The sequence below is a fragment of the Haplochromis burtoni genome, unplaced genomic scaffold (genome assembly GCF_018398535.1).
Source record: "Haplochromis burtoni strain Fernald_Lab_line unplaced genomic scaffold, NCSU_Asbu1 Contig_418, whole genome shotgun sequence".
Lineage (NCBI taxonomy): Eukaryota > Metazoa > Chordata > Actinopteri > Cichliformes > Cichlidae > Haplochromis > Haplochromis burtoni.
The window spans coordinates 59,302-84,496 of record NW_024582779.1 but is presented as its reverse complement, the minus strand read 5'-3'; the positions used below and the strand labels follow the sequence as shown (position 1 = coordinate 84,496).

At 40.1% G+C, this 25,195-nt stretch overlaps 2 protein-coding genes across 5 annotated transcripts in view; one reads left to right on the top strand and one right to left on the bottom strand.

Moving 5' to 3' along the window:
- The window catches only part of ano10a (anoctamin 10a), a 35,946-nt gene extending 27,889 nt beyond the window's left edge, over window positions 1–8,057 (bottom strand). For 2 of the 4 annotated variants that reach the window (XM_014340999.2, XM_042213108.1), the window contains exons 1-4: window positions 7,932–8,050; window positions 1,680–1,735; window positions 515–670; window positions 239–436 (exon numbers count right to left, since the gene is read on the bottom strand). In XM_014340999.2, the coding sequence (XP_014196485.2) occupies window positions 239–436; window positions 515–650 (334 nt within the window). In that variant the 5' untranslated portion in view covers window positions 651–670; window positions 1,680–1,735; window positions 7,932–8,050. Of the gene's footprint in view, window positions 1–238; window positions 437–514; window positions 671–1,679; window positions 2,969–7,931 lie in introns of those variants that run through there. The other 2 variants (XM_042213107.1, XM_042213106.1) reach the window with 2 other exon arrangements.
- A 54-nt stretch (window positions 8,058–8,111) lies between these two features.
- abhd5a (abhydrolase domain containing 5a) lies at window positions 8,112–24,833 on the top strand. The gene is made up of 8 exons (XM_005945157.3): window positions 8,112–8,217; window positions 9,363–9,443; window positions 12,615–12,700; window positions 14,362–14,737; window positions 19,441–19,595; window positions 20,153–20,264; window positions 20,433–20,619; window positions 23,883–24,833. Exons 1-8 carry the CDS (start codon window positions 8,117–8,119, stop codon window positions 23,970–23,972), a joined length of 1,188 nt encoding a protein of 395 aa, XP_005945219.3. The 5' UTR covers window positions 8,112–8,116; the 3' UTR covers window positions 23,973–24,833.
- Window positions 24,834–25,195: the final 362 nt, after the last annotated feature.

Here is a 25,195-nt window from a genome sequence, read left to right as displayed (position 1 = left end):
AATCAAATGATGCATTAAATTCTCCTTATTTATGCAATTCTGCACAGAGCTGACTTAACAAGGAGGCTGACAAATATGGTAGTGATACGAGTTACCTCTGACTGACTGTTTAAGGTTTCTGAAAACCAGCTAACACAAAGAAAGCCTGGCTGTGTTAAACTGCAAGGCTGCAAGTTAACAATAACAATAAGATGCTAGTCTAAAGCATACATTTTCACAAACTAAACAGTAGACTTGCCTTTAAAATCTTTGAAGTTGTGTTTGCTGGCAAAAGTGAAGGCTCTCATGGACCCGTCAGTACACTCCTTAAAGAGCCCCAGATCTTCTGCACCACAGAGCAGCCTCTGCATGGAGGCCCCCACCAAAAACATGTTGGGGTTTTCCTTCTCTTCCAACCCGATTCCAGGTCCCAACTGCTCCACCAGCAGCTCAGCACCTGGAAGAAATTACAGGATGAATAATACCACGTCAAACAAGGGAAGATGATTCGAGGGGCGCAGACGATCTTCCACACCTCCATTCTGTTGCCGGTCTCTTATCCTGCTCAGCAACCAAGCAATGGCCTCCTCCTTGGTGTCTGAGGCCAGCTCCAGCACCACCAGAGGAGCGAACCTGGAGCCACTGCTGTCTACTGACGACTCCTGCAGCATCGTCCCTCCTCCCAGGAAACCTGCATAACAGAAACGTCCTTATTTCCTTGAGTCCCAAGTGTGAAATACAGCACAGACTGCTGTGGAACAAGCTTTGCTTTGAACAACCAACAGTAATTATTGGTATTGCCAATAAACAGAAACACTGCTATCTGCTAGAAAGGCCTGTTTGTCACTATCATCTTCAATTTCAGTGTACTGCAAGGCCGACAGGGCAAGCTGAGCTCGTGCTAGGCCTAATCATCAGAAGTTTCTGTATTTCTACAATTCTGGGAGCTGGAGCCTATCACAGCTGTCATAGGGCGAGAGGCAGGGTACACCTTGGACAGGTCGCCAGTCTGTCACAAAGTTAGCTTATAGACGCAGACAGCTATACACACCCACATTCTCTTGTAATATTATAGAAAAAAAACCTATCTAGTAATATAGATGAAATAAAATTTGCCATTAACATCATGTATGCTATTGTACATGATGACAATTTTTCTTTAGGGACTCGCAGTAGAAGTACTTTGCTATTTTTCTTTCTTAAGTCAAGTCTGAATACAATAACAAAGTCTGTTCTTGTTTTCTTGGGCTCCCTGTCTCATCCTATTCACAGACTCCTCGAGTTCCTGCTGTGCTGTACAACAAATTCAAAATGTCTTTACATGACTAATGTAGTGTGTGAAATGACATCTTGGCCCAAAACAGGTAAAGAAATGACAGATAAAGTCACAATGTTCATTGAACAGGTTTACACAAGGTGTGTCAAAGCTACCCCTCCTTAGTCTGAACACGGACCTCCCTGCAGTAAAATCAACTAATCATACGTGGTGGAATCTGTACTGTGGGTCTGCTGCAGATCAGCTCATGTATGACCTGTAAGGAGAGACAGACCCAGAGTACAGACAGAAACAGCTGAGACTGCTGTACCCAGAAAGGGAGGAGCCTGTGTGTTAAAGAAAGCCCTGACATGCTGACTGCTACTCCTTCCGTACTTGTGTGTGTGTGTTGTGTGTGTGTCGTTCGGGCCAGCACAACACTCACCCAAATCTGTGTATGAAGCGGCAGTGTTCCAGGCTCGGGCCGGGAACCGTGATCATCTATTGTGAACAGTAAGAAAAGAGAAGAGCGTGTGGTGTTGTAAGCGTGCTGCACCCGGTGTTCCACGTCACAGAGCAGCACTGTCAGCTGTCACACCCACACCCACATCTGCCCCACTCCCCTTGTAGGGAACTTTAACACGGATCAGCGTTTTTTGTTTGTTTGTTTTTTACTGAAGCTAATTTCTGAGCTCTCTGTGGTGATCCTCAAAATAAATAAATAAATCGGTAGTTTTTAAAACTGACATTTTTGAAAATTTATTTTGCAGTCAACTTGTAACACTATCACTTCCTGTAAAAGAGTTGGGAAAGGTTGAAGAGTTTATTTTATGAAGCACGTTGAGGTTACTGCTGTGATTTCACGCTTTATGAATAAAGCTGAAGGAAACTGAATAATGTCCTGACACATTTCATCCAAACCAAATAAAAGATGGACACAGCCACGTGACATCGCATCCTCAAGTGACCCGACTACAGGAAAGGGTGGAGTGCTAAGCTATCTGGTATTAGCAAGCTGCATTCGTAAAGTGAGGAGCACAGGTTCTCATGTCAGCTAATTAGTGCTGAGTAACAGACTGATGAAAGTTAAAGTAAAAGTGAAGCACGAACATGTCTCTCACACACAAAATAACCCATAATATTAATCAAATAATCCATTAAAATTGCTCCGATATGCACAACCACAGGCGAAGAAGAGGCCTAGCTCCGCCTACCCGTGTCCCAAACACCTGTCAGTCACAGCAGCCACACCTCTAACTGTATTTATCATATAGGCAGATGAGTTATCCAAGACTAAGTATTGTTTCCAGTGCTGTGAGGCGTTTTAACATGGAAGTGTATGGAGACTGACTCAATGTCCAAATTAGATTTTCTTATTTATTATGTACAAATGTTAGCCTGGTGGCAGTGTTGGAGCACATGTGAGAGTAACAATGAGAGTGAGAGTAACAATGGGAGTGAGAGTACTAAAATTCAATATGATTCATGCTCTGAGCGCCACACATATTCAAATTTTTATTAAAGAGTATGTAGCGCTGATGGTCAGAAGCCCTGAAATATCATCTACAACAGGATTCAATTAAAATGCGCAGTTCAGTTAGAGGAAATTATTGACTGTGATAATCCTCCTTTCTGCCACTTAGAATGACTAAAATTTACAAAGTGGACTTAATGTTTTATTCAATATTACCCAAAATTAGTGACTAGGCCGATAAAGTTGTAAAAAAAAAAAAACAATATGATCTTAGGTACTCGAGCTATCCGGTTGTTAAGTGATGACGTGAGAATCCTACTTCCGGGCCTAAAGTAGTCTGCGTTTAATATGGCTTTTGTGTTGTTAACATGTTTAATGTTTTGTATTTTCTTCTATTTGATCTCAAAAAGCTCCTAAAACAGTCAGTGATCACTGTTGACCTCCCTCGGCTTTTATTACCGCTAATCATTTATTTAAGCTCAGTTTTTAAAACCTTAGGATGTAACTACAGCCCAGCCCATGCAGCAGTATATGAATGACTAACCTCGTATTGTGGATGGATTATCTCAGTTGTTCTCCTGGCTGAAGTTTGGTCCTTTTACAGCATCCTGCCATGCGATTACATTTGTTCCTGACCACCGAGAACACTCACGTTAACTTTTATCGAGTGGAAAAAAAGTTAGCTTGTTTATATTATGCTAACATAGCTGTGTCGCTAGCGGTCACGTAGCACATCATTATATACCAGCTAGCCCAACTTCAGTAACCCTACAAACGTCACTGCTGTTTAGTTTTCTGTCTTCATTTATGTTGGAAGTGATACAGAGCTGTACGTTTTAATTTGTTTCCAAAACCCCGCAGTCAGGACATGCTATATTGTATTTAGATAGAAGCTAGCGAGCTAACTTCCTGCTAACTTCTAACTCCGTTAAATGTCATAAATTCCGTTTTCATGGATGCCTGGATGTTAAACTCAATTGTTACACCTGGTAGAGCAGAACGCTGATCATTTTATTAAAGATGAAAGACTTTAGACAGTTTTTCAACTCTCAGTAATGCCATAGTGATCGTTTGATATATGGACCTGCAGCGGAGTTTAGGCCCAGACACGGCTAGTGACGTCAGACTTAACAACCGATTTCTACAGCAATGAGAGGCACACAGGTATCGACCTCTAGTGCCCATTAAAAAGAATTACAGTATAGGATATTTCCACAGACCCAGAAGCTATGTCCACCTTTTATACAGTTTATGGGTATCTGAACCATATGTCGTAAAAAATAAAAAATAAATAATAAGTTGGATTGTGGAAGTTGGATGTGGTGACTGTGATATCAGCCATATCAGTTTGCTCTTGGAAGTCCCAGCTGAAGGTTAAACTTCACTATGATTTCAGATGGGTTTTTACCTTAAGATATTTTTTACTGTCTACTCTACTGCTGTATGTACTGTGTGCACACACACACGCAGTCCTACCAATGCTGTCCCACTATTTGAATGATTTGATAGAACAAAGGGATGTAAGAATGAAGTAGGGCTGGGCAATATAGCCTAAAATCCATATCGCGATATAATTTGAAGCACGTGCGGTAACGATATATACGCGATATATTCTTTTCTTCTGTATAATGTATTTTACACACTATAAGGCACACTTAAAATCTTTAATTTTCTCAAAAATCGAGAGTGTGCCTTATGTATGAATTCTGGTTGTGCTTACTGACCTCGAACCGATTTGGGCGTGCAGAAATCTGTTAAAAATGTTTTAGTACAACTTTGGTAAGCCGCACTGCTTGATGGATTGTCAGAGCATTACGGCTGCCGTAGTGAGGAGCTTCCATGAAAACAGAATTTATTAAATTTAACGGAGTTAGAAGTTAACAGGAAGTTAGCTCGCTAGTTTCCACCTAAACATGACATACCATGTTCTGACTGAGAGATTTTTGAAACTAATTAAAACGTACAGCTCTGCTACCACTTCCAACATAAATGAAGACAGAAAACTAAACAGCAGTGGTGTTTGCAGGGTTACTGAAGTTGGACTACCTGGTATATAATGTTGTGCTACGTGATTGCTAGCGACACAGCTATGTTAGCATAACATTAGCACAGTGAAGCTGGAGGATGAACGCCAACTTTTTTCCCACTCGATAAAAGTTAACGTGAGGGATTCTGGTGGTAGGGACAAATGCAATCGCATAGCAGGATGCTATACACGGGCCAAACTTCAGTCAGGAGAACAACTGAGATTATTCATCCACAATACAAGGTTAGTTATTAATATACTGCAACAACATGGGAATAGAGCAGCTGCGAGAGAATTCAACATTAATGAATCAATGTTACGGAAGTGGAGGAAGCGCAGTTTTTGGCTTTCCCCATATTTCAAAAGTGCTTCATCTCTTTGCTATGACTGTCGCCCGCCATAATTTGCAGATGATAATGGTTGTAGCCGCTGCGATGCTTTCGACCAAAACAGGCCCTATCACGATAGAGCGATCTCTATCGTTGGCCAAATTTATATCGTTTCTATCGTATATCGTTTATATCGCCCACCCCTAGAACGAAGCACATATACATACTAACAATGTTAAATATAACTAAATTTACAGTGATCAGAACAGGTACCCTAACCACATGCTATGTTATTTTTAGCCTACGTATTGTCTCCAGAGGTTCAAGTATTACCAGTTATACAAGTAACAGTTGAACTTTCCACTGATCTCTCACGCTTCCAGTTTTGTTAAAAAGAAAACAGCCTTTGTATATTTCATTAATATAGCTCTCTGTGTGTGTGTGTGTGTGTGTGTGTGTGTGTGTGTGTTGGTCTGTATGTGTGTGTGTGTGTGTGTGTGTGTGTGTGTGTGTGTGTGTGTGTGTGTGTGTGTGTGTGATCGATCACATAAATTTCACTAACCTGGCCCACGCCTGTGCAGCTTTAAGTGACCACACCTGTGTGGGTGTGCGGAGTCTTTAATGAGTGTGATTTAAAACTCAAATCCCATAGCTTGTTGAGTTGACTTTGGATATATTTCTGTTAGGGATTATAATCAGTAACTGTTTTCATTTTATAATCCAGTTAGCTTGTAATGAAGGTAGCAGGATTATTTCTGTTATTTCTTTTACACCGAACACTGAAACATTTTCTGCAGTTACACAACAAATCTTCATGCTTCATCCTGACTGTGTCAGATTTTGGGAAAAAAAAATGGCAACTATCTTAGTATTTTAAACAACTTTCCTTAGGGTGAGTAAATATATATGTATGTGTGAATATAGCATACAGCTTTACATTTCACATTACGTAGCTTCTTTGTTCTCATGTTTAATTAGGAGTCCAAAAACAGCAATCGCTATGCTATGACTGCAAGAATCTGTTATAGTTCTGTAGTCTTGCTCCCACTTTTATTTGAATACTGGTGTCTGTCAGGAAGATTACACAAAAATCAAAAAAAAAAAAAAGAAAAGAAAAGAAATTGGTCAACATGTTGAAGAGATTAAACAAAGTTATAACATATAGGAGGAGGAGGATTCAGGGATAACAGGGATCACCCCTGATGGCCATTAGAAAAAAATGCAGGTTTACCCTGGACCTAAATATATACGTTTAGAGAAATTACGGGAAAATTAACAACTCCAGTACTGTGCAAAAGTCTTGATTCACCCCTGATTTCTTTGTATTTTGGTTACAAATGCCCAGAGTTTGTTGTTACTTTACAGTGGTCTTGAGCAATAGTTCTCCAGCCTTCTAAAGGTACAAAGAAAAACTTTGTAAATATATGTTTACCAATATATTTATTGGATTTTATATTCATAAATATCCAACACTTTAAACATCTTGAACATATGGCAGTAAGAAAGCAATAAAACCACAAGATACCCAAAAAAACAAAAAGAAATAATTTTTAAAGAAAAGAGAAGGAAAAAACCCAAAACAAACAAACAAACAAACAAAAACAACAACAACAAAACAGGAAAAAAACAAAATAAACATGGTACTTTAAAAGTTTTTCTTTGGACTAATACTTACAGTCCATGTATGTGTGTCATTAAAAAAAATTAAGGAAACTGGACAGATGAGAGCAAAAGTAGCAGTGACAGACCCCCCCCCCCCAAAAAAAAAAAAAAAAGAAAATGTATCAATACCAGATGAGAGTCATGAAATAAGACAGAAAAATCCATCAAAGACCCAGGACTTTCAGTCTGATCCAGCTATGGTTCACTGAAGCCATCAAACAGCCTCAGTGGAAGCATGGAAGAAGCTGTTGTTTAGTAAATGAAACAGAGAGCAAAGGCTGAGGTATGCCAACATACACAATAACTGGACTGAAAACCAGTGGAGTGAAAAATCCACATTTGAATTTTTTTGGTTCGATTTTTTTCAATACGTAAAGAAAAGGTCAGAATCAAAGTACAACAGTGACTAACTACAGCCATGTGGAAAACACAGTGGAGGCATGGTGGTGTTGAAGATCTTGTCAAAACTGGTAGAATTATGAATGCAGAAAAGATTTGTCCATCTGGAGAGCTTCTGATTGATAACAGCTAAATATTTAATTGCGGTAATGATCTCAAAAACACTGTGAATGCAGTAAAGGCATACCTTGATGGAAACAAATATAATGGTACACATCCATCCATCATGGATTGGCCTCGCTGGAGCCCAAATCTCAGCGTTATTTAAGCAGTGTGTGATCATCTTCACAAACGGAATGAAAGGCAAACACCCTTCAAGAAGCCTGTTTTTGAAGACCACTTAAATAAATAACAAAGCAAGTGGCCTCAGAGAGTTCAGCTGTGTGGAAAAATAAATGTTGTCATACCAAATATTGACTTTTAAGTCTGTACACTGTGCTTCTGTATATGTTTGCACATAAATCACATCCCATTCGCCTAGCACAATCTAAACGATGTGTGGCTCAAGACTTTTGCACAACACTGTAAATAAAACTTTTTTCTACATGTATCTTTCACGCTGCAGGTTACATGTGCATGAGTACCTGTCCCCATTAAATTTAAGACCTGAAATATCAGATAAGCAAGATAAATGAGTTTAAAGACCGTTGAGAACATTTCTAATGACTTGCAGGATGATTCACCGTAAGAACTGAACCGAAGAGCTGAACAGCAGCAGCTGCCCGCGCAAGCTCAACACTCTTGTGTTACTTTTAAATACCCGAGTAATGTAAAACAAGGAACACAAAACGGAGTTTAAATACTTACCAAGACCCACTTCCCCGATCAGCAGCAATGTTTAGACATGACAGACACGCCAGTTCCGCAAACTCTTCCTGGGTGCGTTTGTTTTACTCTACTAGGAAGAAACGAAGCGGAGATAGGTGGATCCACAGTAGGAATAACACTCCCCCCCTTCCCCCTTGTCTCAGTCAACTGACGCTATAAATGCAATGCACACAAGCTCGGCAGCTACGTCAGAGCCACGTGACTGTGAGAAGCGTCTCGGGGACTGTCGCGCTATGGCTGAGCAAGCGGTGATCGAGAACAGAGGGTGAGTATTTCTATTAACCTATCACATTCCCCGGTCTGTCAGAGTATGTCTATCCACGGTAATGTTCCTTTATTATTTAACAGACACTAATTGTTATTGGAACAGCGACACTGTGCACCTTTTCCTGAAAAATGCCCGAGTGTTGTTGTCGAAAGTTAGACAGGCTGTCAGAGAGCGGCACCACTTGGGTCAAGGTAAACCTGCCCCCCACCCTCATTAGTTAATTGCTGCCTTCTTGTAAAGTGGCCCGTACTAAATGAGAGTGCTCGAAGACTGCAAAAGGTCGTTGAAAAACTCACCGGTGCTTTCAAGATATTGTCGGTGTGGTCCACAGAAGTAAAATAATGCTCTTATTTCAAAGCCGCTGGACTGCCATGTTTGTTTTACCTCAGAGATAGTAGAGCAAATTGGAAAACAGGTGTTCTTGGAATCCATCCTACCTCGCAAACCATCCTACCCGTTGTTTCTGTGCATGCGCACAACACGAAATTAAGTAGCGAACCGTCCTACCTTTGTAAATATTAGCTACAAAAATACTCTGACGGGTAAAATTAACTGCCAAACCATCCTACCTTTGTGAATTTCACCTGCAAGCATACTTAAACAGTTAAAATTCAGTGGCGAACCATCCTACCTTTGTTAATAACAGCTACAAACATACTGACTGGTAAAATTAAGTGCCAAACCATGCATGTTTGGCACTTAATTTTACCCGTCAGAGTGAATGTTACCTACAAGATACTTTAACGGGTAAAATGAAGTGGCAAACCATCCTGGCTGTATGAATATGACCTACAAGCATACTCTGATGGGCAAAGTTAAGTTGGTGTTGGAATTACTCTGTGACAGCAGAAATGTGCATAAAGTACTTACGGTAGGACGTTTTGCCAAACTAGGATGGTTTGTCAGAACACCGGTTTTAAACAAGAGTTTTGCAGTGGCGCGAATATTTTTATATTCATGTGCATAAAAAAACCCTCTGGAAATGCACAAAAAACCTTGATAAAACCATAAACTTTTTTTAAGTGTTATAGTAAATGCTTGATAATTTAAATAATGGAGATGATAGTTTTGCTGTCACGCGTTGTCATCAGCCAGTCCCTGTCCTTTGCCCTCACGCACTTACTCTTTTATTATATCTCCAGGGTCATTCATAGAATGCTGTCTACTGTTGGTGTTCCCAGTCTGGCCAGGAGTGTGTGGGGCTATGTGGATAAAACAATAAGGTAATGTTATGAGCATCCACACACAGACACAGGTGTGACACTCTTTTACACAAATATCCACCTCCACTCAGACATTAGCTTTCATTATTGTAGCCTCACTTTGTTAGTTTGTATGTGTCACTGTGCAGGTCCAGTTTCCTTTCAGCTGGGTGATTTTCATGAGACTTAGTAGAGTAATGGAACGTAAGCAAAGGGAGAACTAAACGTAAAGTTTTGTGTGACTCTTTAACTTACCTTTCACAATAACACACAGGTTGTCTCCTGCGTTTTGATAACCCTGGCAAACTCACGGGTTTATCAAGTAATTGCGTCTCCAACAATTGAGTCCAACACATGTATGTTAACAGGCTGAGACTAAATGGTTGCTTATCAGTGCAAAGCAATATAAATGAGCAGCACCACCCCGATTAACAAAAACCTGTTCAAAAGGCATTGAAATTGACGTTTCCAGACTTGTAAAAGGCATTTAGAGTGGGTTAAAAGTGAAAGTGCAGTTCACAAATCACAGCCATCTCCTTGAGGTGTTCTGCATTATAAGGTGAAGACCCTACAATAATGCAGAGAAAACCCCAACAGCAGCCCAGATGAGAAACACATGCGCATATAGCGTAAATGTGCTTTTATGTTAAAAAAATAATTAAGTACAACTAGTTTTGGATTGAACCTTCAGGACCTTCCTTGCTGCCTGCTGCCCAAGCATCATGTGTAATGATTTGAAAAAGAAAACGACAGCCATGGGGGGTGGAGGACAGTCTTAAAATGAGCAAAATGACAAATGAGCTCTCCAAACAGTAAAACCTTCATTGGGGGGGGGGGATGATCAGAGCAGTTAAATTAGGCTGATTTTTAAGTCTGTGACTCTAGTTGTGCCTAAACAACACAGTAATGAGGCTGCTTCATTATGTCTGCCACATGTTGGAAAGGACTTTATGTGAGTTCTCTTGCAGTACTGACTTATTTAAAACAGAGGACCACTCAGGCAGCACAGATTCACACCAAGGCCAATGCCATACTTGATCAATTTAAAGCTAATTTTGAGGCTGCGCTGCTGCTGCTCACTTAGAAAATAGACAGAAAAATCCTTGTTGTCTTTTTGTGCGTGCGTCTTTGCGTGTGTGTGTCACATTTGTTTAATTGTAAGAATTATTAGAAGTAGGCTTAGGTAAATGTTGAAACATGTGAAAGGGACTGATTAAAATCGCATCAATCACGTCCTGTATCGATGTCTCAGAATTCAAGGTGACATATTCAGGTGTTCTATCCACTTAGCAGCCGAAAACCTTACAGACACACAGACAAACAATTTAAGTTGCCCTTTTCACTAGCTACAGCTGTTTTGATAAAGGACAAATAGTCCTTTATCAAAACAGTTGGAGATGAATTTTTTGATAATTACTAAGTGAACAAGATGTCTATGGTTAGACTCTGTAAAGAAGGCCTTGTTAAAGAAACTAATGTGACCGATGTCAGGGAAGGAGAACATTGAGTCAAGTGTAGTGTGATGACAGCCGTTTGTTTCCTCTTTTGATGTCTCTGCGTGTTGCTACATGAGGTTTGCATGTCACAGAAGAACATTTTGTTGTTATGGTTGGTTTTTGTTTTGGGTTTTTTTTTTTGGGGGGGGGGGTTGACTTGCCTAAAGACAAAAGAAAGCAAAGAAACTAAATTTTTGTGTCACAGCTTTGTGCTCTGTTATGCTTTTCCCTCAAGACCACACTGGGCCAGTGGAGGAAAGCAGAAGAGCTTATTTCAGAGCCAGTTGTGAAGTAAGAAGTTGCTTTCCCACACAGAGCAGCTAATGGAGAGGTCATGAGATATGACACTTTTACAATAAACACAGCTGTTTAGACATTCAGCCAAAAACCTTTAAGTGTCTCCTTACTCTTAAGTCACACCCTTCTGTAGTTTAGTTATGCCTTCTAGTAGAAGGCCTGCCATAACACGTTGCCATGAATTAGGAATGAAAAAACCTTTTCACTAAAAAAGAACATTGCAGCGTGTGTTGGGTTTGCAACGTTGTATCTGAACAAACCACATGACTTCAGGAACAATGGGACTTGTTAACTAACAGTGTGTCCACATGAATCTGTGCAGAAGTCATGCATGTGAATGTTTACAGAAATATCTCAGATTTATCAACATCAATTTAACATTGCTTCTGCTCATTATTTACAGTTTTCCAGAGTACCAAAAACCACAAAATGCTCAGAATTACAATTTAAAAAATCACACAAAAAAAAAACCCAAAGTGGAAAGATGTAGGCTTTTACCTCTCCATCAATTTTATTCCATTCATCTGAAAAAAGAAACAAATCCCTTTGGGTATCTTAAGAGATCTGTGCTTAAATAAATACCTCACAAACAGCATTGGGTCAGAATTTTCTCACAACAGTATGGGAGACTGATAAAGTCATACAGAGAAGCATTAATACAACGTATTGGTTCCTAAAGCATAAAGCTTCATGGATGCTTCATATTAAGGACTGCTCTGTTACATTAACATACCAACACAGAACAATCTAAACATTCAGTGTGAGGACTCCGTGAAGAACTAAATGACAAAGCGATCTCTCCCTGGCAATGCAAAACTAAATTAACACTCCTAACAGCAAATGTAGAAGCCTTATCAGTTGAAAAATATGGTGTATATTTGTTTTTCTGCATGAAATTGTTTGCACAATTTTGCATTTTGCAATTTGTTATCAAATCATATTTGGATCATTTATTTTTTACCCAGATTTTGCACTCTGGAAACTCCAACAAAAACATACATCATAAGGCTACAGTCTTATGGTGTATGTTCACACCTTTAAACCACTACATTTTTCAAAGCATCTGTGATAAATTCTGATGGTAATTTTGTGTATCAAGCCTGTTTTTTGCTTGCTTAACCTGTTTGTAACCCTGATTGTTTAGTGTGTTGCAAAACGCAGTCCAAGCGGTAGAAAGATGAGAAATGAGTAATGAGTTAAGTGAGGACCATACAGTAAGAGTCTGGTTAGCTAGGAGTCAATGTTCTGTGGTGCAGGTTTGTGTTATGAATCTTAGCCCTACGACTGTGAGTACCCCAAAGCAGCATGATGATGAATCATTATTATAATGATGAACGTTTGAAATATTAATATAAGGCAAACCATTCATATTCATACTGTTGTGCTTTTGTGTACGTAGGTGGTGCTGGATTCCCAACTGGCTGCCATCGTGGTGTCCAACTTCAAAGAGCCATCTGCAAGCTTCAGAGGAGAAGATGCTGCAGTGTAAGGATAAACCCAGTGTAATTTTTTTATTTATTTTTTTAATTTAAAACATACACTTTTTGTACAGTGTGCAAAAGTAAAAACTCACCCACCTGTGGTCACTCACTCAAACACAACCTGTTTTGCTAAACAAAACCTGTATTGGCTAGAAATCAAATAACTTTTTGTAAATATGAATTAAATCTGCAAGCAGCGATGACCAACGCCTTAAGACTTTCTTTGGCAAATTTGAGGTTGCTGTGGTCAGTCACCTTAAAACTGTAGCCCAAAGTGCATAACATGACATTTCTTGTTCCCACTAGGTGGTGCAGTGACCACCATCAAATATGACAGGAGAAATGTTTTCAGGGGCGGAGCCTTATGAAACGTGGGAAGTTTGGTCCAGATTGGACGATGTATGTGTAAATAAGAGGAAACTATATTTTCATGGCGACTGGTTGAAATTTGCCGTGGCACCACGGCCACGCCCTTTGAAGAAAGCTCAAAAGTGTTGCAATTTAATATGGCCCAGGTCTGTAGTTTAGACTGACCAAATATGAAGTTGATCCTTGGAGGAGTTTGCAACAGTATAATGCCAGGAAGTCGCCAAAATGTCATCTTCAATTCAAAATGGCGGGATTCCTGTTGGGTTTGGGTCAGTGGGCTTCCAGACTTTACGTATGTGTGTACCAAATTTCATTCATGTAACTCAAACCGCATGCTGGTAGTACTAACATAGGTGGCATTATTGAACCATTTCCTACTCTGTACATGAGAAACTTCACCCGTTGCCTACTGGTGGTGGTCAGAGGGCCCGGTGGCGCCAGTGTCCGGCAGCCTCGCCTCTGTCAGTGTGCCCCAGGGTGGCTGTGGCTACAATGTAGCTGCCATCACCAGTGTGTGATTGTGTGTGGATGACTGAATGTGTAACGCGCTTTGGGGTCCTTGGGGACGTGTAAAGCGCTATACAAATATAGGCCATTTACAAACCAATAAAATAAGAAATTTTGCACGTGTTAGATCTGGTGAAAATGTACATGAGTTTTTTTAGCATCTTTAAGTCCTCAAAAATGCAATTGTTGACATAAAATAATAATAAACTGAGCAGATGCGTTGGGCCTTAGCGTGTTTCATGCTAATTACAAAATGTGTCTGAGATCACTTGTAAAGTATGTGTCTTATCTAAGACTACAAACGGCTCAGGAAAAAGTAACTCATGACTTTCGTTGCTCAAAATTTAAAGGAATATTAGATGTTGGTCTTCCAGAAAATGTCGTGACAACAAGTAGAGAACATTAACCACAGTAGAATAGGAACTTATAAATAAAGTGATTGATGATTACAGCTTTGAAAAATCAAGAAGTTCAGGGGCTGTTTTCTATGAATGACTTTAACCCAACTGTGCCTGCAGGATGTTACTAATGAACCAGTAAGTGTGAGAAATCGCATTGCTCTTGTTTGAGCTTGTTGCCGTGTTTGTGTGTGGTGTTGTTGTGTTTTTTTTTTGTTTGTTTTTTTTGGTTTTTTTAAACCCTTTTGTAGAGAATCTCACTTTTGGTGAAGACACCTGATTGATTCAGTAGTATCAAAAAAGAGATGTTATTTAGATTAATGTGAAATGGAATATTTGACCCATCGTAATGTTCTTGAACTTAAAAGTAATCTTGTGCTTTTCCTTTCAGATGTCAGCACTGAATTTACTAAAGTGTTTGTTCCCATCTCCAACGACAATCTTCTGTGGACCCTGATGTTTTGCAATGACCATGTTAAAGATAAAACTCCCTTAGTTCTGCTGCATGGCTTTGGCGGCGGGGTGGGCCTGTGGGCTCAGAATCTGGATGATCTCTCCCAGCATCGGCCTGTCTTTGCACTGGACTTACTGGGTTTTGGCCAGAGCAGCAGGCCTGTGTTCTCAACAGATGCAGCAGAAGCAGAGGATCAGTTTGTCGAGTCCATAGAACAGTGGCGGGCCAGCGTGGATCTGGAGTCTATGATACTTCTTGGTCACAATCTGGGAGGATACCTCGCTGTGTCATACTCAATTAAATACCCAGGCAGGTGGGTGCAGACAATGGGATTTCTCATATCTTACTGTATCATGACCCACACTGTCTGATACAGAAAGGTGGCAGGTTTGTGTAAAATGTCAGGATCAGAACTGTAGCATAAGCTAAAGTCAGGTTTTAGTCTCTTATTATTATAATGATGCGAGTGTTTTAGGCACTCCATATAGGAGCTCATCTTTTCTAATGTCCACTGTTGGCTAGCAGCTCCTGTCATCTGCAAGAGTGGCTGAAACGGACAGAGTTAATATTGTGATAATCTTTGCATATCATCTCTAACTATTATTTCTATCCTGCCTTTTGAGGGTGGTGTGTGAATGTTGGTCTGCAGAAGTGTTTGGGCCTCTTTACACCTGCTGCCTCACAGCAAACAGCAGGCAGATACTGTCAGGGACTGTTATGGAAAATACAGTGGAGTGTGTCAGTGGACACAAAACTGATTTATCAACACATCAGAGGATTGTGTCATAATGTCTCATTTTCTGTCCCCAAGAGCTGCTTGTTGGTCAGATCAGCTAAAGAAAGCCATGTGTTACAGCTGAGAGCTCCAGTAAGCAAGTGGGCAGAGTGTTGATTGCTCTATAAAACCAGAATAATATACATTTGAATAATCCTTTCATCACTGCTGTAAATGGAACAAATGAAGTGGAACTTGCCTAGGAGGAGAAAAAAAGCAGAGTCTGCAGTGAACACTGTTATGAATAATGATTCTGCCCTTTTGCTGTTAACATGATTGTAGCAAAACATGCCAGCATGAGTAGAGGATACAGTTGTAGCGGTGTGCCTTTAGGTGCTGGCAGCCTGTGATAACAGCAGTGTCCTCCAAAACGCTCTCTCCTCCCACTAGACTCTATCTCTCCTGAACCATCTCCTCCTGCCGCAGCTCCAGCTCGGAGCTTCCAGCATTCACCCGGCTCTCCCTAAGCGGCGCCTGATAAAATGTCCTCAATCCCTTATCACCCCTCTTCATCAGTAACACTGAAAATTCCCGCTTCCTGTCTTCTTATTGTTATCTTAGCGTTCCAAATGGTTTTAAGTTATAACTTCAGATGCTCGTGATCAGGCACATGCCTCCCCGATCTGTGCTCACTGTCCCCCACCCCCCCTCCTTGAACTTCATTCGTATTGGGAACCACAACAATGTGCTCTCTGTACCAGTACAGAGTCCATTAAGACCATGACATGTCAGATTTAAATGGCTTATAATCACCTGTCAGTTTAGCTTCCAGTTGATTATGAAAATGAAAGTAAACTGCTTCATGGTGTCATGTAAATATCAGCCTAGCTCAGGGGTCGGCAACCTGCAGCTCTTTAGTCCTTATTAGAGATGGCACGATACCACTTTATGTCCGATACCAATATCATAAATTTGGATATCTGCCGATACCGATATGAGTGTTTTTAATCAATAAAACTGTTTTTTTTAATAGCTTGCTGCTTTTTGTATAAGTTCATACTCAAGTTAAAAAAAACAAAAAAACACTAAAGCTATTCTGTCAGACCTGTATGTTTAAAAAAAAAAATACACTGCACCCAAAATATTTTATAGTTCAGCAATAATGATTAATCTAATGAACTTAAACAATGATTAATCTAATGAACTTAAACCTACTCCATCCTCCCTATTCTGGTATTTTAAAGAGTAAGCAACCTAACTAATAGGGTTGCAAACTCCCAGCAAAAAAAAAATAGGGAACCACCCCCCACCTCATGATGCTTAATTGACGTAATCAACTTTAATTTGATGCAGTGTGAAAAAAATGCACAGAAATTATTTTTCAAGAATAATTAAATAGATTCAACATCTTTCTTCAACAGAATTGCAGACTGCACAGATGGTATCTTCCCAAAGGAAAAAGTACTATAGCTTACTAGGGTATATTAGACTTAATAGTTACTATATACAGTAATGGACTTCTATACATTTTACATCAGATTAAAACTTTGGGTGTAAGATTCGGATAATTATTTATTAAAAGCTAGACATTTTAAATGAGAATAAGAAAGAAAAGTATGTCTTTGTGCCCCCTTTTCCCTGTTAATGCCCTATCGGCCCCCCTGGCTAAACTTTGCTAGATCCGCCCCTGCACAGTTACCAGCCGTCAGCTGTAGAAAAAGATCCTGGTGTAGAAAGTAATATTAAATAAATTCTAACAACAGCTTATCAAGCTTAAACGTGCTGCTGTTGTTCAGCCGCTGGTTTCCTCTTTCTGGTGCAAAGTGGGCCAAAAACAAACAAGAGAGACGGACTCGCGACAGAAAAGCCGATCAGCTGATCATTGATCAGTTTCATGATTGAAGTAGCAGCAGGAGAGAGAAAGAGAGAGACGGAAGCTGGTGTACCCGCCGAAACGCCATGCAATTTATCTAGACTTTCGACCCCAGGTAGGCCAATTATGGCTCTTCGGATCCACATTATGTCAGCAGCTATTCTCCACCGTGAACTATGTTAAAAACAAACACCGCTCATGCTTCACAGATGACAGCTTACAGTCCTGCGTAAAGATGAAAGTGACTTCGTACAGCCCCGATTTGCAGACGCTGTGCGCAGAGGTTCTTTATTGACCACTTTTCACACACTGTTGCTGTACGCATACAGCCGGCTGTAGCTTTGCAGCTCACAGCCCGACACACAACAACATGGATAGCACAGACGTTAAGGCGGCGAGGCGTGATTGCGGGTGCCGCTCAGGTGCGTCCGCCTCCCCTGCAGCGGTGCTGCAGACCACGCCCCGCCACACACATTAACCAGGTAAAATACATATTTAGGCAGAATTTTGCAAATATCTATTTTTCATTTTTTAGCAGCATAGTGCTTTTTTTCCAATTATTTTTTAAAAGTCAGGTCAAGGCTCCAAAAGCCCAAAGGCGATATAAGGGGCGGCTCACAACAGTTTTTGTTTGCTACATGGATCATTTTAGTTCAGCTGGGTGTCTTTCCTTTTGTTATATTTCTTTAAGAGTTCAAAATGTGTTAATTACATAAATAAAATGTAATTTTCTCTGTAGCACTTCATGGATTTCATAAGCAACACACCTTAGTTGTTCACACAAAGCATAAAGGTAAAAAACAATATATACAGTGTTATCTTCATTTTAGATGTCAAAAAGTATTTGCGGCTCCCAGTGTTTTCTTTTGCGTGGAAACCGGGTCCAAATGGCTCTTTCGGTGTTAAAGGTTGCTGACCCTTGGCCTAGCTTGATTGTGACCTGTTAGACTGTCAGCCATAGCTGGTTTTGTTCATATTTCTGCAGCACTAAAAACGGCCATCATAATGTCTGAAATGCATTTTAGCTCCCTTCCTGCTTCCTTAAAGCCAGTTTTCTTCTGATAGACTCCACCTTACAAGGGCTGTGTAAGTTTTCATATTAGCAATATCTCATCTTGGTGACCTCAAAAGTCAAAAATAAAACAAACTGGGCATTTAGAGCCATCTGAAAGTTTTTGGTCCACAGTTCATACTCTGTCATTATCTGAGAATTGGGGTGTGTGTGTGTGGGGGGGGTGGGTGGCAGAAATAAGCAAAAATGGAATGGGTCACCATTATTTAATTGCAAAAAATACAAAAACAAAATGCTGTGCCAGAAAAGTTATATTTGGGGGGATGCATTTACTTTCTTGATGAAAAGATGTATGTCACATTCACATCTCTGTTAAAACAAAAAAATAATGCATGCACCAGGATACTGAATGCTTACAGTCATGTGAGGAAAATTAGGACACCCCATTAAATAATCAGCCCTTTGGAAATTATTATGAACAGTTCACATATCAATCATGATTTTATGTATTACTGGAAAAGAAAGTGATTGCAATTAAACAACAAAAATGAACATTTTGTGAAACATCAAAAAAAGATATGAACAAAAATGTTTATTTCAATGGAGAAAAAAGGACACCCTACCCCCTAATAACTAGTGTTGCCTCCTTTGGCTGATATAACTTCAGTGAGACGGCTTTTGTAGCCTTTCACCAGTCTCTGACATCGATCAGAAGGTTTGCCCCACGCCTCAATGCAGAATTCCTTCAGCTGTGAGATGTTTCTTGCATGTACAGCCTGTTTCAAGTCACCCCACAGCATCTCAATGGGGTTAAGATCGGGGCTTTAACTTGACCATTCCAGGACTCTCCACTTCTTAGTTTTTAGCCAGTCCTTGGTGGATTTGCTGGTATGCTTTGGGTCATTACTGTATACTAGTATTCTATTGTATATGTTGTATATCTTATTCTTCTGTTCCTCTGTCTCTCTTGCTGCATTGAGCATGTGTATGACAAAAGAATTTCCCTCATTAACAGATGGTTTCACATGTTCTTCAAGCACCCTCTGATACGCAGTAGAATTCATGATGGATTTTATGATAGTGAGCTGGCCAGGTCCTGCTGCAGCAAAGCATCCCCAAACTAGGATACTGCCACCTCCATGCTTCAGTTGGTATGAGGTTCTTTTCTTGGAAGGCAGTATTTGGTTTACGCCAAACATGTCTACTGTTCTGGTGTCCAAAGAATTCAATTTTAGACTCTGGATCTGTCCAAAGAACATTATTCCAGAAGTCGTGGTCTTTGTCTATGTTTGCTCTGGCACTCTTCATTCTGGCCTTTTTAATGTTTTTGTCCTTTAGTTGTAGGTCTGTAAACAATTTATAACTAAAAGAGCAGGTTAACTTTTATTTTTGTTGTGTTTGTTGTCTGGCTTGCAGAGTAAAGCACATTGTCCTGGTTGAGCCCTGGGGTTTACCTGATCATCCGGAGACAACAGAACCAGACCGGCCCATCCCTGTGTGGATCAAAGCTCTTGGTGCCATGTTCAGTCCTTTCAACCCCCTGGCTGGCCTGCGACTGGTAGGACCACTGGGTAAGGTGCTAAAAGACAACAAAGTACCACAGTGCTAAAAGCAAACCCACAACCGGACTAGCTTAATAATCCCAGGGAAATGTGTCCATGCTGTGGCACACCAAAATATTGGGGAAAAGCAAAGCTACAACAAAAGTATCAGGAATGGAGATGATGAGCACGTGAAATGTCTTTTTCTTAAATGATAAGAATGGAAATGAGAGGATGCAATATAATGGGTGAAGATTTTCACTTATTGTCTGGAGACAATAAGTGAAAATGTATGCAGTATGAAACTGGGGGGATGGTTTTATATTAGTTTAATATTGCAGTATCACAGCTAATGTTCTCTTTGCACACCCAGAAAACTAGGAACTGCTTGTTAAAGCAAGTGATGTGACGAGCACAATGTCATTCAGTAGAGTTTTCGTGGTTTTTGCTTTGACGTTGAAAGGAATTTAAGCCAAAACCTGGGCTCTCCCCAGTGTGACTAATCATGTAAAATGTAATAAGTACTCATCTATTAATGGCTACATGCTTGTGTTTGACACCTCTGTCTCTTCCCTGGTCCCCTGCAGGTCCCACTCTGGTGCAAACACTGAGACCCGACTTCAAGAAAAAGTTCTCCCTCGTGTTCACTGACAACACTGTGCCAGATTACATCTACCACCTGAACGTGCAAAGCCCCAGGTCTGTCTTTCTCTTTTATTAATGCCACTTGTCTCTAAAATGGCCATGGAAGCAATTTCTTCATCACCTTTTCTGCTCTCATCCACGTTTTACTACCTAGTATTATGTTTTGTCATATCCATTTTCTGTCATGTGCTCATTGATTATCTTTTCCTCATCTTGTCACAGTGGGGAAACTGCTTTTAAGAATATGACTGCGCCATGTGGCTGGGCCAAGAGGCCAATGTTGCAGAGGATTGACCAGCTGCAGTCTGATATCCCCATCACCATCATTTATGGCTCCCGCTCCAGCATAGACTGCATCTCGGGCATCACCCTCAAAAGGATGAGGCCACGCTCTCATGTGGACATCATAGTAAGTTTGTGTGTGTTGATGAATGGATTGATATCCCTTCAAAGGGTGGTTTTTGTTTTGTTTTTTTGGGGGGTTTTTTGTTTTGTTTTTTTTCTCCCCCCTTCCCTCGAAAAACGTAAATTTCACAATACATTTTTAAGGAATAAATTGCCAAAAATAGTTTTGAAAACAAATTTTTAAAGCCAATTTCCTGGCAGTTATTTCATGGTTCAGGCTTCAAACAAAAATCCAACTCTCTCTGAATTTGGGTTCCAGATCATCAGTGTGATGACATTTTTATAGACTTTCTAAACTTGTAACTAATTTCTTCACACTTCCTCAAAACCTGCTTTATTGCTAAGATTTATTTTGTATCGAGCTTGAGTTTTCAGATCCAACTGCACAGATCCAACCAACTGCATTGGACAACAACTGTTCTGTAGCTCAAAGTGAACTGGTAATCTGTATATACAAATAGTAAAATAATACTTTTTACCTCAGACACACAGCTTGATACTTTGGGTCCTTGATGCTTTAGGCCAATCGGCTCTGAAATGACTCCTCTGCCTCCTCAGATGTGGTCTGACATATATTAAGAGTTTAACCTGCCCCACTGACATCCTGAAATATGGACAAAAGTGGTCGTGACACAGTTCCAACTCCTGGATCAAACCATGACATTCTCCCTGCTGCTGCCTGCTTGTGAGAACTGGATGAACCCAGAATCTCAATTTCTTTGTTTTCTTGTTTAGAAACATCAGGACCAGTTCATTACGTACGTTTTGTTATACTTAAGTTTTTGAGATCGTCAAATTTAAATATTGGACAAAGATGACACAAGTAAACACAAAATGCAGTTTCTAGGTGTTTGTGTAAATAAAACTTGCATGGCTCTGTGTGAAAAAGTGATTTCCTTCTAAACCTAATAACTGGTTGGGCCACGCTTAGCAGCAACAACTGGAATCAGTTGTTTGAAGGAATTCTGACCCACTCATCTTTGCAGAGCTGTAAAAGACTCTCCCCCAGTTGTCGCAGAATTGTTGTAATTCAGCCACACCGGAGGGTTTTTGAGCATGAACCACCTTTTAAGGTCATGCCGCAGCATCTCAATCAGATTCATATCAGGAGTTTGACCAAGCCACTCCAATCTCTTCATTTTTGTTTTTCTTAAGCCATTCAGAGATGGACTTGATCGTGTGTTTTGCATCATTGTCCTGCTGCAGAACCCAAGTGTGCTTCAGCTTGAGGTCATGAACACTTCAGTGTTACTTTTTGCACCAGAGGTCTTTGGGATCAGTACTGGTTTTTGTTTTGGAACTTAGCCATGTCGGCTGGGCTGACTCTCTTATGGTGGCGTCATGAACACTGACCTTAACTGAGCCAAGTGAGGCTTGCAGGTCTTGGGATATTGTTCTGGGGTCTTTTGTGACCTCTTGGATGAGTCGTTGCTGTGCTCTTGGGGTAATTCTGGTTGGCCAGCCACTTATGTTAAGGTTCACCATTGTTAAGGTTTACCATTCAATGATTTTGCCATTTGTGGATAATGGATCTCACTGTGGAGATTGTGGAGTCCCACAGCTCTAGAAGTGGCTTTATAACATTTTCCAGACTGCGAGATCTCAATTACTTTGTTTCTCATCTGTTCCTGAATTTCCTTGGATCATGGGGATGATGTCTGGTTTTTGAGGACCTTTTTGGCTACTCCACTTTGTCAGGCAGGTCGTATTAAAGTAATGTCTTGATTGAGAACGGGTGGCAGTAATCAGGGTGTGGCTAGAGAAATTGAACTTGGCTTTCCAAAGATGTGATACCCCACCATTAATTATAATGGGAGGGGGGCAATCACTTTTTTCACACATGGCCATGTTGGTTTGGATTTTTTCCCCCCTTTATAATAAACACCTTCATTTAGAAACTGCATTTTGTGTTTACTTGTCATCTTTGTCTAATTTTTAAATTTGTTAGATCTGAAACATTTAAGTGTGACAAACATACAAAAACATAGCAAACACTTTTTTTTCACACCGATGTATATGTTACATGGCAATTTGGAATTTTGGGTCATTGTTTTGCAGCACATTCTGTGTAATGGCCTTTAGGACTAGGTGAGAGTTGGGGTAAGGGTTTGGCACTTAGGGGAAAAAATGGGCAGTTGCTTTCATACGCTGAGGAAGACTGGATGAGCAGCTGCCTAGACAGGTGCAAAACAGACACTGAAACATTATGATATGCAAAGACATTCTCATTACCACGAACTCGAGACATTTTAACTCTGTGTTAATGAGTACAGATATATGGGGGAAAATGTCCATTTAAGAAAAACAAAACTACAGGCTGCTGCAAACAAACAGTCATTATCTGACCTCTACAACAGTGTATTAGGGTGCCATTAAATGAAGAAAAAAAAATATTGATAACATATTATTATTGATTGAAAACAAAGTTGAAACTTCAAGATTAAAGCCTACAAGTTTTTTTGAGAAAAAAGTTGAAATGTGGAGAATTACAGCTGTTGTTTCAACACAGACTGCCACTAACTCAGAGGGTTGCTAGACCCTCTGAGTTAGTGGAATGTTCCTTCAGAATCTGTTTTAGTAATGAGGAAAGAAATGATGCCTCTTTTAGCACAGAAACAGTGCGGTGATCAGTACATGGATGTTGAAAAGAGTGGATTTGCACAAAATGAACTGGCTGGCTATGGTTACAGCCTCGTGCAATACAGAGGATGTATGTTGTATCACAAGAGGGCTGATCAATTTGTTTCACTATATAATTTTAGTTTATTTCAAAAAATAAATAAAAAAATACTACTCTGTAAAAGTTGGAGGTTTCGACTAAACCAAAAGAGAAACATTTTGAGGCTTCATCAAATAAAAATCGCTGGACAAAAGACTGATTTGTTGCTTTTGTACATGGGGTTTAGTTTACTTAAGCTTAAAATACATTTGTTTAATGAATTATATAAAAAAACCTGTTTAGCAGAGTTCCACAGATTCAGTGCCTTAAGCATGATTGCTCCACATGCAATTATGTGTATATTGACACATGAAAGGTAAATTTTTCTGCCATGAAGAACCGTGGAACTGACTGTATGGAGGCTTGAAATAAAACTGATGCATGCTGTAAATTTGAATGTTACTTTCCATCTTTGTTTTATGAAAGCTATAAACCGGAGACGCAGCCCTCCTTGTTAAAATCATGACCTCCCTTTATGACATGCCTTTATATAGTTTCCATAATTTTTAATTGGCTGCTTCCCTTCTGATTCTCTTCCCTTCCTGCAGACAATCCGTGGAGCCGGTCACTATGTGTATGCCGACCAGCCTGAGGACTTTAACTACAAGGTCTTGGAAGCATGTAACAAACTGGAATGAAGGCAGAGACAAGCTTGAATGTTGAACTCCGGTGGGGGGAAAAAAACGGGGACGGACATCATTCTGTCACATACTGTGGAACCTCATAATCCCACTTTCCCAAAGGACAAAAATAAGTGTTGGCACATTAAAAATATTGCAAAGTGAACAGTGGCCTGGTGTGACTCGTACATGTTCTATCATCTGACCAGTGAGTCAGCTATATTCTTGGAAACTTGGTGAATGGTGACTGAGTTGACATCACTGACTGGGGCCTGTTGGCCTCATCACATGCTTATTTTGCAGCACACAGAATCTTGTGGCTGTAGCGTCACTTGTTTTTTCTTTATAAAGGTTTTTTTGAAATTGCCTCTCCCAAATGCAGTAACCTCAGTGTTAAGTGAATGCAGGTGATTATCACCTTTTAATACCATTTATAAACTATTTCATGTAAAAACTGTTGAAAGATAAATTATCACATTTTTTTTTTCCATGTCTGTGAGATACTGAGAATGAATATTTTAGCATGCTTATTTCATAAATCCAATGACAGCTGCAATAATAATGATATGAATATTAATATGATCACTTGAGTGATATCTCACTGAAGCACAACGGGTATTTAAGAGTTACAGTTACAATGTCATGTATTTGGTGTCCCACGCATTGTGTTCAGCCTATGGTTTGTGGTTTTTCCCATTTGATTCTGATACAGATACAAAACCTCGGCATACAGGACCACTGCATCAGCAACAGGAAGAGGTTTTAAATGAATCTGCTTCCAATAATAGCACGTGTCCTCTGTAATGTGCTTTCCTGTCAAACACAAGTGGTCGTTTCATCTGCAATAACTGTGAATATCACCATAAACCCTCTGTTGTACTCCTCCTGTTTTTGACTGCTTTATTTGCATAAGTTATATGTGTGTGTGTGTGTGTGTGTGTGTGTGTGTGTGTACAGATATAGCATTTTCCCTTAAGCTCTCCTCATCAGCCCCTGTTACAGAGAGGGAAATGATTCTTGTGTGTTCCTGTTCACCAGCGAGCCTCAGTAGTTTCCTCTTGCTGCCACTAGAGGGCACTCATATGTAGAGATGCGGCTCTGAGGCCAGCTCTTCGTTTTTATTCATCAGTATCTCCTCTCATTTCCATCTTTTCAGTTCATTTGCAGAAATCAGACATATGAGTGCAGACATGTTTCCACACTGGTAATTACAGAGGCAGTGCATGAGGAGAGTGAGGACT